Here is a 13163-nt window from a genome sequence, read left to right on the forward strand (position 1 = left end):
TAGCACACAGTGAAAGGTGGAAGTGGGGAACCTTGTCCCACCCAAGAACTTCTTTCAATTCTGTGCAACCACCTGGGGGCGATATTGCACTGGTTGGTGGAGTCAGGATCACAAGTGGCAAAAGTGCTCAAAGAGGGTGCAAACCAGGCCTGGTGAGGGGTGTGGCCTGTTGATGGGGTACAGCCAGGCGAAAGCCCCATGGGCCAGACAGAGAAGCTTGGAGGGCCACAGTTGGCCCACAGCTGTGAGGTTCCACACCTTTGATGTAAGGAAAGATGCTGGCTTTTGTACAGAAGAGGGACAGTGAGCAGTTTCTCTTCAATGGCAGAGGCAAATATTTCCCCTGAAAATAAATGATCACATCACCCTTTTAGTGCTTGCTAAGCCCTAAAATTCATGGATGTGGACATCATTGTTAAGCTATGGAGATGACTTACCCTTTCTTATGTATCCATTATTTCATACCTCAAAGTGCCCCAAATTTCCAGGGGGAGTCCTGCAATTACGAAAACCAACACGACTTCTGATTTGATCGCCAAATGTCCCTGTTTCTCCTGCCGGGGTTGCCGCCACTGAGTTCAAGGAACAGCATGAGCTGGCGCTTGTCCTGAGCAGTGGCTGCAAAGGAGCATTCCGTTGCCTCTCCATGGCCGCTGCTGCCAGCCTCCTCCCTCGGGCAGCTTATAGTGGCTGCTGGCAAACAGGTGAAGAGGAGGAGAGGCTGTCAAGGCCCAGCCCCATGTGACCTGCCAGTTCTGTTATTTTTTTAAAAAAGATATTTATTAAAAGTTTTTTAGTTACAGAAAAAAATGTAAAAGAAAACAGAAACAATGAAAAATTTAACAAACAAGACATTAAAAAAAAGGAAAAAAAGAAAAAGAAAAAAAGAACAATACATTAAAACAGCATAATAAAGAGGGGGGGGGGAACCACATCCAAATTCCATATCATTATCTTTCATTTACTTGTTTCCTCGACTTCCTCACACCTCCCTTTTTTGTATTCAAATTAGCTAGTGACCTGCCAGTTCTGAGGGGCAGGCACAGACCCTCCAAGTGCTCCTATTTTCCAGGGACACCCCTGATTTAGAGAAGCCGTCCTGTTTCTGATTTGATCCTGAAATGTCCCGCTTTCTCTTAGGATGTCCCTATTTTCATTGGAGAAACGCTCAAGGGCACAGAGTTATCCAAACCCCAAGCTGTCTGAAAGCAATCCTGTACAGTGATACCTCGGGTTACATACGCTTCAGGTTACAGACTCCGCTAACCCAGAAACAGTACCTCTGTTTCAGGGCCTTTGTTTCAGGAAACAGTACCTTTGTTTCACGATGAGAACAGAAATTGCGCCATGGCGGCAGCAGGAGGCCCCATTAGCTAAAGTGGTACCTCAGGTTAAGTGCAGTTTCAGGTTAAGAACGGACCTCCAGAATGAATTATGTTCTTAACCCGAGGTACCACTGTATAGAGCTTTTTTTTTTTTTTAATGTTTATTTCTTTTTAAATGTTGGAAGCTGTCCAGAGTGATGGGGCAACCCAGTAAGATGTGTGAGGCATAAATAGTAAAATTATCATTATGGAATGGGATGTCCCTATTTTCATCGGAGAAATGTTGGAGGTATGCAGGCAGAGGGCAGGGCTGCCCTGGGTTGAGGGGAGGGAGGGCAGAGCGGTGTACAATAAGACTTGTTTTTTAAAAGGAACAAAAAATAGATAAATTGTGCGTCTGCATCTAATCTTGCCCCTTTCTGAAATTTATTTATTGGTGTCTTTCTTTTTTGTAAAAAATTAAGGGTTTTTCTCAAGGATGGTGTTTGTGCAGTGAAGTGGTGATGGAGGTCACCCTTCATCTGATAGGAAATGCTTGGGGGGGACACAAAAATGGGGGAGTCAGCTGGGGGGAATGAGAAATGTCCCCTAATAATAATAATAATAATAATAATAATAATAATTTATTTATACCCCACCCTCGCTGGCCAAAACTGGGCTCACAGTGGCTAACATCAATTATATAGCCCATCAAGATAAAATCAAGCAATCAATTAAAATACACCCTAGAATCAAATCAGAATCAGAGTAAAATCTAATCAGATGGCAACCCGCAGATTAGGGTTGGGGACCTTAAATGCTCACTAGGCCCAACTGTTTGTGCTGAACTTATATGGGCCTGTGAGAAAAATGTGGGGGGCCACTTTCATGCAAGTTCTTATGAAAGGGGAGGGGGAGCCACACTGAACCCCGACCAAAGGCCTGGTGGAACAGCTCCGTCTTGCAGGCCCTGCGGAAAGATGTCAAATCCCGCAGGGCCCTGGTCTCTTGTGACAGAGCGTTCCACCAGGCCGAAAAGGCCTTGGCCCTGGTCGAGGCCGGTCTAATCTCCTTGAGGCTCAAGACCTCCAAGATGTTATTATTTGCAGACCGTAAGGTCCTCCATGGGGCATACCAGGAGATCTAAGGAATGATGGAGGGCATGTTATTTCTGATATCATCAACACCTGGGGTGGCCTGTCCTGTTTTGCTGCTGTGCCCACCCCCCCACTTCTGCCACTGCTGGAATGCCCCTATACAGAGTTTTTTTTTGGGGGGGGGGGTGTTCCACAAGGCCTTGATGCTCATTTTCTCTGCCCCGGGGGGTGAGGGAACATGAGTGGCAATGCCATGCACTTGAACACATCCCAGGGTGTTCCGCTGGCAGCAAAAGCAGCGGGGTGTGCAGGGCAATGCCTCTGGTGCCTCTGCTGCCTGAGGCAGTTTCGCCCCTCTTCATGGGTGGGGCGGCTCTGGTCAACACATATTTTGCTAAGGAGGGAGACATCACTTTCACAAATTGTGTAGGCCAACGAACAGGTGACCAGGGTCCCTCCAGATGTTGTTAGACTCCACCTGGTGATGGGAGTTTTGATCCAACAACATCTGATGTGCCCCCATTCCTGGTGTATCTGGAGCAAAATCAAAGGTCAGTTTTGATAGGTAGCCAGCTGCCTATAACCACTTAGAAGCAGGGTATCACCGCAGCAGCCACTGCTTGGACTCAGCGCTTGATATTCAGAGGTATCATGCCTCTGTACACGAGACTCCCTCTGGCCATCAGAGGAAAGGGCTGTAGCTCAGTGGTGTAGCATCTGTATTACATGAAAAGGGTCCTAGGTTCAATTCCCAGGCAAGGTTGGGAGAGACCCCCTTTCAGGAATACTGGAGAACTGCTGCCAGTCAGTGTAGACAATACTGAGCTAGATGAACCAGTGGTCTGATTCATTATAAAACAACTTCCTATTTGGAATGGACTACCTCGGAAGGTGGTGGACTCTCCTTTAGCAGAGGTTTTTAAGCAAACGTTGGATGACAATCTGTCAGGAATTCTTCAGCTGCAATTCCTACATTGCAGGGGTTTGAACTGGATGGCCCTGGGGGTACATTACAACCCTACAATTCTGTCATTCTGTGTTTCCTCAGTGCATCCCAGAAGGCTTGAAAATCTAGGTTTTGCTTCACAAGAATGGTTGCTTTTTAGCGCATCTTTCTGAAACAAAGTTCAGCTTGTTTTAAAAAGAAAAGCTTGATGCAATGTGTCTGGGTTAAGTTTTGCATATGAAAGTCCCTCTCCATTTCCCACTCCTCACCTCTCCCCCCCCCACTCTCCTCCTGCTTCTCTCATTGAGTGGCCTTCAAATTAAATCAATTCCTGTGTTTCTGATGTTCTGCGTTTTTATATCCTTGTCCAGATGAACCGCAGTCATCCCCAAGAAGGGGGGATGTAGGCAAGTGGGTGGGGTCTCTCTCTTTCTCTCACTCTGTGTGAGAGAGTTTTGTCTTTCAAAATGCCATTGGACCCATCACCAGCACCTGATTGAATATCAATGATTTGAGGGTAAGGGGGCACAGAGGATAAGGGCATGAAGGATACTAAGGAGAATTAACTTGTCCTATTGTCTAGACTTGGAATATCCTCCTCCTCCTCCTCCTTTTTGAAGCTGAATTACCCGTCTGAGAATTTTCATTAGAAATGCCGAAGGCTGGTCTGTAGCTCAGTGCTAGAGCACCTGCTAGGCATGCAAAAGGTTCAAATTCCAGGCATCTCCAGGTAGGACTTGGATAGCTCCTTGTCTTACACCCTGGAGAGCCACTGCCAGTTAGTGTACACAACACTGGGCTATATGGACCCAATGGTCTGTATAAGGCAGCTTCCTAATGGGGACAACGGCCAGCGTGTCCAACCGGTGGCCTCCAGATGCTTTGGACTACAACTCCCACCATCCCTGCTATCACTTTATTTTTAGGGGGAGGGCCATAGCTTTGCATCAGAAGACCCGTTTCAATCCTTGCCATCTCCTGGTAGGGTTGGGAGAATCCCTGTCTAAACCTCCAGAGAACCCTAGTATGGAGGGAGGACTGACCCTAAATAGCTGAATGGGAAATGACTGCATTAAGCCACAGAATGCCCATGGGACCATTTGAGCAGCACTTGTGAATCTAGTAAATTAGGAGCCTGACTACACAGAACCATCATGCGATAGGTAAAAGTAAAGGGCCCTTGGATGGTAAAGGCTAGTTGAATTTGACCATGGGGTGTGGCGGTCATCTCCGCTTTCAGGCCGGTGTTTGTCTGCAGCTTCTCGAGTCTTGTGCCACCATGACTAAACTGCATCTAGTGCATCGGGACACAGTGATGGAAGCCAGAGTGCACGGAAACGCCGTTTACCTTCCCACTGCAGCTGTACTTATTTATCTACTTGTGCTGGTGTGCTTTCAAACTGCTAGGTTGGCAGGAGCTGGGACAGAGCAACAGGACCTCACTCTGTTGTGCAGATTTGAACTGCTTTACAACTGGCAAGCCCAAGAGGCTCAGTGGTTTAGACCATCCTCTCTTGCTCCAGATTACAGGAAAGGCAGCAAGAGGGAGAGCAATTGCACGTTTAAAAATCCACAGCTTGTAGAAATCTACACATCAGGGAAAGGATTTGGGTTTCTTGGCATTCTAATTGTCTAAGCTTGGGGAGCTTATCTTTCCTTTTCATACATGAGACGAGCAGTCAGTTAAGTGGTTTGAAACTGTGTGGTACTAGACTATGCCACAAAATTATCCTGAAGGCATGTGCAGGCTCTTTCACTCACTGTGCCATAAGCCCTTTCCTCGCATTCTGCCCTAGCCATACAGCCATCAAGCTACAAAAGCTGGTCCAGATCCCCAAGTCTATTCTAAAACTGTGTTTTGTTCCTATAGGCTCTGAATTAATGCTCTTTGTCATTGGAATTCTTGAATCAGTTATAGAGCATTGTTTCCCCCTTGCCCCACCCCAAATAATTCCATTTTATATTCCCACCCCCAAAGCATGCAACCACACAAAGACACAAGGGGGCCACCACACCCTGCGTCTGCCCAGCCTCAAGAAGGAAAGGCTGGAACAGGGGGAAACTGCCTGGGTGGCCACGCGAGTGATGAAATCCCCTCTCCGGCTGCCAGGTTGCTCTGTGACGTGCGGAAGAAGCAACTGGGGGAATGAAATGAAGAAGGCCAAGGAAAAAACTGGATCAACAGAGTTGGCTCCAGCATAGAATTCCCCACGTCTTGTTCTACTAGATTCATCAAATGCCCTGGGTGGATTCTGAAACTAAGCTTTTAGGCCAAAACAAGGCCGGGACAATGGGACTTGGGGAAGAGTTTGCCTTTTATCCCACACCCACCCTGGGCTCAGGTTACCCCATAACTAATTTTTTTATTTTTGTATAGAGCATTTTATTAGAGCTGAGGTAACCAATGAGGTGCACTCCAGTGAAGGCTTGTCCATTAGGGCAAATGGGGCACTGCCCCACCAACCTCAATCTGCCCTTGGACAGTGCCCCTCACCTTCTTTCTTACAACCAGCCCAGGGGGTCACAATGCCTGCCAACTTCCACCTCCTTAGTCTCTGTGTTGCCCTTGTAGAATTCAGCAGGGAGGAGGATGGGGGCAGAACTATAATTAGTAGGCTCTGAACCACCTACTGTTGGGCTCTCTGCTTTCTATCCCATCAGTCTCATAACTACACCCATCATTCCTGACCATTGGACCATTGGTCATGCTAGTTGGAGCTGATGGGAGTTGCAGTCCAACAACATATGGAGGGCACCACTTTGGCTATCGCCTACTGGGGGGGTTAATCTTTTGGAAGCCACATGCTAGTAGTGGAAAGGGCCAAAACCAGCAATAGGCAGATAAGATCAGATGGGGCCTACTTCTTCTTTCTCCTACTCTCTCCACCACCCCAATACTGATTTTTCTCAAACCGCACTATGACCCCAAAAGGGCTAGGAAAGGACAGACCATTCTTGCTGGAAGTCTGAGTGTACTGCTTGAGAAGGGCTTTTGAAATCAGACCAAGAGCTAATAGCATTTCTTTTTTAAAACAATTTATTGGCATTAAGTATTAATGCATTGTAACTGTTCTCTCTCTCTCTCTCTCTCTCTCTCTCTCTCTCTCTCTCTCTTTGAAGTGTATGGGTAAGTCCCAATGACCCTGCCTGCTTTTGTTTTTTGGATAGAAATATGGAAGGAACAAGTATGTTTGCTTCTTGGCGAGCAACAAATTGGGACGGAATGCTAATCGGAACACTCAGATTATGTGAGAATACTCCTCTAAACAGAAATGCCTTCCTTCGTATGGAAAGCTAGTGCCTCAGGGAGGAGCAGTCTAACCCAACCTGATCCTTGAGGTGCTAGCTTTCCCAGTGTGGGCCCTTTTTCAATACTGCCTGCACATCTTCCTTGGAGGTTACTCCAAAAAGATCAGAGCCCGAAAGCCTATTATAAGAATGTAAGAAGCACTGTAGCTGGATCAAGCCAAAGGCCCATTTAGTCCATCATCCAGTCTCACAGTGGCCATCTAGATGTCTCTTGGAAGCCCACAAACAGGATCTGAGTGCAACAGCTCTCACGCCACTCGTGCTTCCCAGCAACCGATAATCAGACGTACCACACTCTGGAGAAATATGAGATCAGAATGCAGATGGATGAGTTGCGTATCTGAATGGCCAACCACATTAAATAAGAATGCCCTAGCATCTCAAGGAGAAGCCTAGGTCAGAAGTACACTTCTTCCTGAGCTGCTAGATTTTCACAAGCAGCAGGCGGGGGAAGCATTTGAACATGCAATGCCTCCACCTGAACCAAAATTCAAAACTCCGAAGAAGAAGAAGAAGAAAATGAAACTGGTTAAAACTTTTATTTAACAAATTATATTAAGAATACAGGCTAAATTTTCAGACACAAACTTCCCTTTTAAAATACAAGGAAGGCAATCTAAAATAAATATGAAAGGATAATATTAATAGGATTAATTAATGAACGAGTTAATCCACTTTCAATGTCCCATCACAAATAAAATGCATAGCATCTTAAAAATACACACACACACACTGCACATATGCACACACACACACACACACACGCACAAATACAATACAACTGAAGATTCCCAACGGCATTTAAAAGTGTTTCTTTTTGCCTGTATGATCTGATGCCATAAAAAATTGTCAACTTCTTGTTAATGCATTTTATTTTTGAGCACTCATAAGTCGCCTGGGCAAAACAGACCCATAGTTGATGGTTTTTTTTGAAAACAGAGCACCAAGTTTAATCATTAATGGGGGGGGGAGGTGGAGTTGGGGTTGTGTGACTCTCCAGTTCGAAAGTCGTAGGGCTGCCATACGTCCGTTGCTCTGGATCTTAGCATCTCTGTAAGAAAAAAAAAGGGCTCAACAATTTTGGGGGTGTTCTGTGGTGCCCTCCAAATGTTGGTGAACAAAAACCCCCATTAGCCCCAGCAACTATAACCGAAGTTCAGGTACGACAGGAGCTGCAGTTGAGCAGCACCTGGGAAGCACATCAACAATATCTGGAGCAGGCACAGCCAGACTCCCAACACACATTAAGCACAGCCAGTGGTTAACCTTGATGGCAATTGTAGTCCAGCAACTCCTGAAGAGTCACAATCAACCCAATCCTAATGGAAGATTGTCTTCCATATCTACAGTGGTGCCTTGCAAGATGAAAAGAATCCGTTCCGCGAGTCTCTTTGTCTTGCAGTTTTTTTCGTCTTGCGAAGCAAGCCCATTAGCGGATTAGCGCTATTAGCGGCTATTAAGGGATTAGCTGCTATTAAGGGATTAGCGGCTTAGCTGCTAAAAGGCTATTAGCTTAGTGGATCAGCTGATAAGCGGCTTAGATCAGCTGTTAAGTGGCTTAGCATCAGCGGTTAAGCGGCTTAGAGAACAGCTGTTAAGCGGTTTAGGGGCTGGGGGAAAAGGGGGGGGGAGGGGAAAAACCCCTGCAGAACTTGCAAGGCATTTTCGTCTTGCGAAGTAAGCCCATAGCAAATTCGTTTTGCGAAGCACCTCCAAAACGGAAAACCCTTTCGTCTAGCGGGTTTTCCGTCTTGCGAGGCATTCGTCTTGCGGGGCACCACTGTACTTGGAAAATAACTGCTAACCCAGAAGTAGTACCTCGGGTTGAGAACTTTGCCCCAGGATGAGAGCGGAAATCACGTGCTGGCAGCACTGCAGCAGTGGGAGGCCCCATCAGCTAAGGTGGTACCTCAGGTTAAGAACGGTTTCAATTAAGAACAGACTTCTGGAACGAATTAAGTTCGTAACCTGAGGTACCACTGTACTGTCTATGCTGACAGTAACTCTCCAGGGTCTCAGGCAGGAGGGTCTCTACAAGCCCTGGAGATTTCATAAAGCAGGCGCTCTGCCAGTGAATTTTAAACCCATTTGCGCTATCAGATGCTCCTTAATGCATTCAGTCGTGGCATCATCATTGCTGAGGAAAGCTGGGAATCATTTTCACAACTGCAGCTGCACTTTTTTCAGCCACCATAAAATCACAGGAGTAACACCACTTATATCTAGCCCAGTGCTTTGTCTCATGCTTGTCTCTGATATCTAGAGCAGGGGTCAGCAAACCTTTTCAGCTGTGGGCCGGTCCACCGTCCCTCAGACCATGTGGTGGGCCGGACTATTTTTTTTTTTGGGGGGGGGGGAATGAACGGATTCCTATGCCACACAAATAACCCAGAGATGCATTTTAAATAAAAGCACACATTCTACTCATATAAAAACACGCTGATTCCCGGACCGTCTGCGGGCCGGATTTAGAAGGTGATTGGGCCACATGCGGCCCCCGGGCCTTAGGTTGCCTACCCTTGATCTAGAGGAACACATGGCCAATGGCAAGGAACCAACCCCTTTGTCTCCCCCCCATGGCGGTTGCTGGAATGACCCACAGGAAGCACTTAAAAAGGTCAGTGAGACTTGCACATGTGTGCACACAACAAAAGAGACATGTGTGCAAATTGTTGTATTTGGCAATGTACAGACAGCTTGCATTACTTTCTTTTTCTGAGACAAATCATCACCTGTGAAATGCTTTGTCATTGTTTGAAAAAGCCTCAAGACAATGTAGGCTGTTCAGAACACACTGAATGCTATACCAGCAACCTCCAGTGGGGGAAGACAAGGGTTAAGCTGTGCTTTCCCAGTAGATAAAGGGCTGGTTGTGAAAGTCTCTGTGGTCCTCTCAACAAGGAAGAGGGGGGACTCACGTGGTTTCTGGACCCTCTCATTTTAGGTACAGCCTGCCCCCTACAGGAAAAATTAACAGTGGGAGGCTCCAACACACCAGCTTTTTCCAGGTTTGTAAGAAAAGGGACTTGGTCTTCAAAATAATTACCCTGGCACTATTAACCTATTTTTTTCATTTCATTTTTTCATTTCTTCTAATGATCCATAGGGCCTAGTTCTCAGCTGAGGTGTAAGCCTTTTTGTGGACCTACCTAGCAGTGGCGTAGCGTGGGTTGTCAGCACCCGGGGCAAGGCAAGTAATTTGCACCCCCTAACCCGTGGATTTGCGCCCCCTAACCCTAACCCCCAGATGTTGCGCCCGGTGCGGCCGGCCCCCCCTGCACCCCCCACGCTATGCCACTGCTACCTAGCATGTCAGATCAAACGGGGGTAACCTCGACTTTCCCCTGACACGCTAGATCTCTACCTGGGGGATTGGCTTTTGTGTATGTGTTGGATGGGGAATAGTCCAAGATGTGAGTCCCCACCTGCAGTTTCAAGTGGTACATTCCAGCCATAGCTCCATGGGTAATCTTTGGGGTTCAGAGTGGGAAAACAGGGCTGAGGGAGAACAGTGACAAAAACAGCAGCATGTAGATCAGGGTTGGGAAACCTGTGGCACTCCTGCTCCCATCAGCCCTAGCTAGCATGGTCAATGTCAGGGATGATGGGAGTTGTAGTCCAACAGCTACTGGAGGGCACTGCTTCCCCACCCTTGCTTTAGAAGACGGATTCTCCAGATAAAGACGGCGGGGCAATATGTGTCAAAAACCTGGAGGAGAGAAAGGCCCATGAAAACACTCTTATCAAGTAAACACTGCTGTGAACTGTGAGTGAATGAAACAGCAGCAACTCAGTCCACCAAAAAGCTTCAGATCTGCCCACCCACCCACTTGGGCTGGAGAGGATTCTTATAATTCTGGAGTTGGAAGCAGTACTGGGTCAGCCTATAGGCAGACTAAGCACGTGCTTAGGGCACCAGCAAAGCAGAGGCACCAAAAAAAGAAGAGAAGAAAAAAAAGACACTTTAAAAAGAGTTTGACATTTGGTATTTCAAAAAAAGCATTGAAGTCGTCATCACTGGAAAAATCTGAATTTTGTTAGACATAGAAAAGTAGCCAAATGGGAGATTAGGGCTACAGATAATAAAGTACTAGGAGCATCCCACACCATCAGCAGGAAGATGGTATGTCTATATCAACTTTCATCCATGCACTTAACCTCGGAAGAACAATTAAAGAACATGCTTGCCAAACAACTCACAAGAGCAGCTGCCTTTCTATGACCACCGTGTTTTAATTTGAAGACTGTTAGACAATCATTATTTACATGTTACACAGCTGAACCTTTCCACCTGAAGAGGGCAGTGGGTGGGGAGAAGTGGTAATAATCCTGTCCCACTTTGCTGCCCCTCAAAAACATTTTGTTCTCTCCGGCAGGGACTCTCAAACAGCAGCACATGAGATCACACAGGCTTTCCAAAATAACATTAAAAAATAATAATACAGTTAACAGATTTCACCAAGACATGCATTTGGGTCTCAAACAAGACACTTGTCGTGAGCATGCTGGAGACTGAAGTTTAAAGTTGTCCGTGGACTGGCGAAGTGGGACCAGACTTGTTGTGAACTGAAGTCTTAACTCCCTTCTCAGGAGGCTTCCAGAGGCACACATGGTGGTCGCTCTCATCATCAAGCAGCCAATAGGGGAGACAAAGACTTTAGGAGCCAGCTGCTGCGACCGGCATGTTCTGATTGGCTGTTTTCTTAGCTGCCACATTCAAGTTTTTCTGGGGAGAGAATGGAAGTCTGGACATCTTTCCAGGCAGTCTGCATTCAGAGACAGATAGACAGAGTGCACCACAGAGCATCTCCCACGCTTCCAGGCAAACATCTAGGTCTATTTCTTTTCAGCTGGAAAGAAGAAGCGCCGCTCCCCACCAACAGGCCTTGGAAACCAAGTAAGGTGGATCGCATGATCTTTGGATGAAGAATGGCTTTGCTGGTGGGACTGGGAGAGTGGATCTCCAGGCTTCTTCATGAGCCAGAGGGAAGTCCAGGCCACAAAAGGTCTTCAGCTCATTTCCAACTGCAAACAATTGGGCTGTGTGGGATTTTCATGGCAAAGAAGGCAAAATTGTTGGCTTTTCTTGTTTACTTTCTTCCCTCCTCCAGTGCCGAGTGAAACTGTCACAGGTCATGGAAGAACACCAGCCAACCAAAAGCACAACCCAGTTTATTGTCTCTGTTCAGTCCAGACATAAACCTCAACCTTGTATAGAGATTGAGGTACAAGTTTAGAACCAATGATATGCTGTGATTTTAGAGTCCCACATGAGCAGTAAGACTGCACTGGATTGGCGGTATTCCAGAATCAGCTGGGAGATCACCGTTAAAAGCCACAGATGAGGTGGCTGTGGCTTCCTAGATGGTGCAAGGCGTTTTGGAGAAAGATGCCTTCGCTGGATTTTAACCTGGCAGAACCAGTTATCAGAAACAAAGCGAACATCATCATAAAAAAGGCGATGGACCAACACATCCATCAATCCAACACATTGGTTAGCACAGTTATGATGCAGAGTGGACCCTGAAAGGAGATATGGGAGGTCAAGACAGTTGATGAAAAGGGTTAACACAGCCAAATCAAAATCTCTGAAGCAAGGAGAGATATCAAAAATAAAAAGAGAGAAACAAAGAAGAAATAAATCCTATCCAGTTATTTTGTACAAAGACAGCGACAAATCATCAGACACAAGAAAGAAAGAGAGAGTCCCCTTTGCTGGAAAGGGTTCCAGTAACACTGCTTTTGTGGGGAGGGGAGAATAAAGGGGTTTGGGGAAAAGGTTACGTGGAGGGGAGGGGAATCACTCTCCCCTCTCAGTAGTACATGTGCTTCCCCTCTCCGTGGCACCCAGGGGTGGGGGCTTCAGGACTGCTGGAGCTGTGGACATCGAGTGGGGCTCGGGGGCAGCCTGGCTGCAGCGCTCTGCTCTGTCCGGAAGCTGTAATCGTACTGTGGGAAACAGAAATAGAGATGTGTTGAGCTGGATTCACAGGTAAGCCACACCACACAACCATCAAGAGAGCCAAGGTAGCTGAGGAATGGACACCTAGAGATTTTAAAGCAGACTTTTTCCCAGGCTGCCCTGACTTGTGTTTGGGTAACAAAGAGAGGCTTAGGTCATCATCCACCAAATGCATTTAAAGCACATGGCTTCTCCGCAAAGAACCCTGGGACATGTAGCTTGCCCCCTTACAGAGCTATAGACCCAAGCACCCTTAAACTACAGTTCCCAAGATTCTTCTGGAGGTGGTGAAGCCACTGAGGTTTGGTTGGCTTTCTCTAGGGAATGAGTCTTTTATGTGGCAGCCCCTGGCCTGTGGAACCCCTTACCAATAGAGGTTTGGCACGAAGCACCCTTCCCTTCCTGAAGATGACTTCAGGAGGGGCAAAAAGGTTCAGTCAGGTCTTTACATCACTACAGTGGTACCTCGCAAGACGAATGCCTTGCAAGACGAAAAACTCGCAAGACGAAAGAGTTTTTCATTTTTTGAGTTGCTTAGCAAGACG

At 46.8% G+C, this 13163-nt stretch overlaps 1 protein-coding gene across 4 annotated transcripts in view; it reads right to left on the reverse strand.

The window, feature by feature from the left end:
- Window positions 1–7176: 7176 nt before the first annotated feature.
- The window catches only part of MVB12B (multivesicular body subunit 12B), a 103698-nt gene continuing 97711 nt past the window's right edge, over window positions 7177–13163 (reverse strand). For 3 of the 4 annotated variants that reach the window (XM_083423984.1, XM_083423983.1, XM_083423981.1), the window contains exons 10-12: window positions 9938–12605; window positions 8438–9805; window positions 7177–8068 (exon numbers count right to left, since the gene is read on the reverse strand). In XM_083423984.1, the coding sequence (XP_083280110.1) occupies window positions 12519–12605 (87 nt within the window). In that variant the 3' untranslated portion in view covers window positions 7177–8068; window positions 8438–9805; window positions 9938–12518. The remainder of the gene's footprint in view (window positions 8069–8437; window positions 9806–9937; window positions 12606–13163) is intronic. The other variant, XM_083423982.1, reaches the window with a different exon arrangement.

Source organism: Podarcis tiliguerta (assembly GCF_965153285.1).
Source record: "Podarcis tiliguerta genome assembly, chromosome: Z".
NCBI classification, from domain to species: Eukaryota; Metazoa; Chordata; class Lepidosauria; order Squamata; family Lacertidae; genus Podarcis; species Podarcis tiliguerta.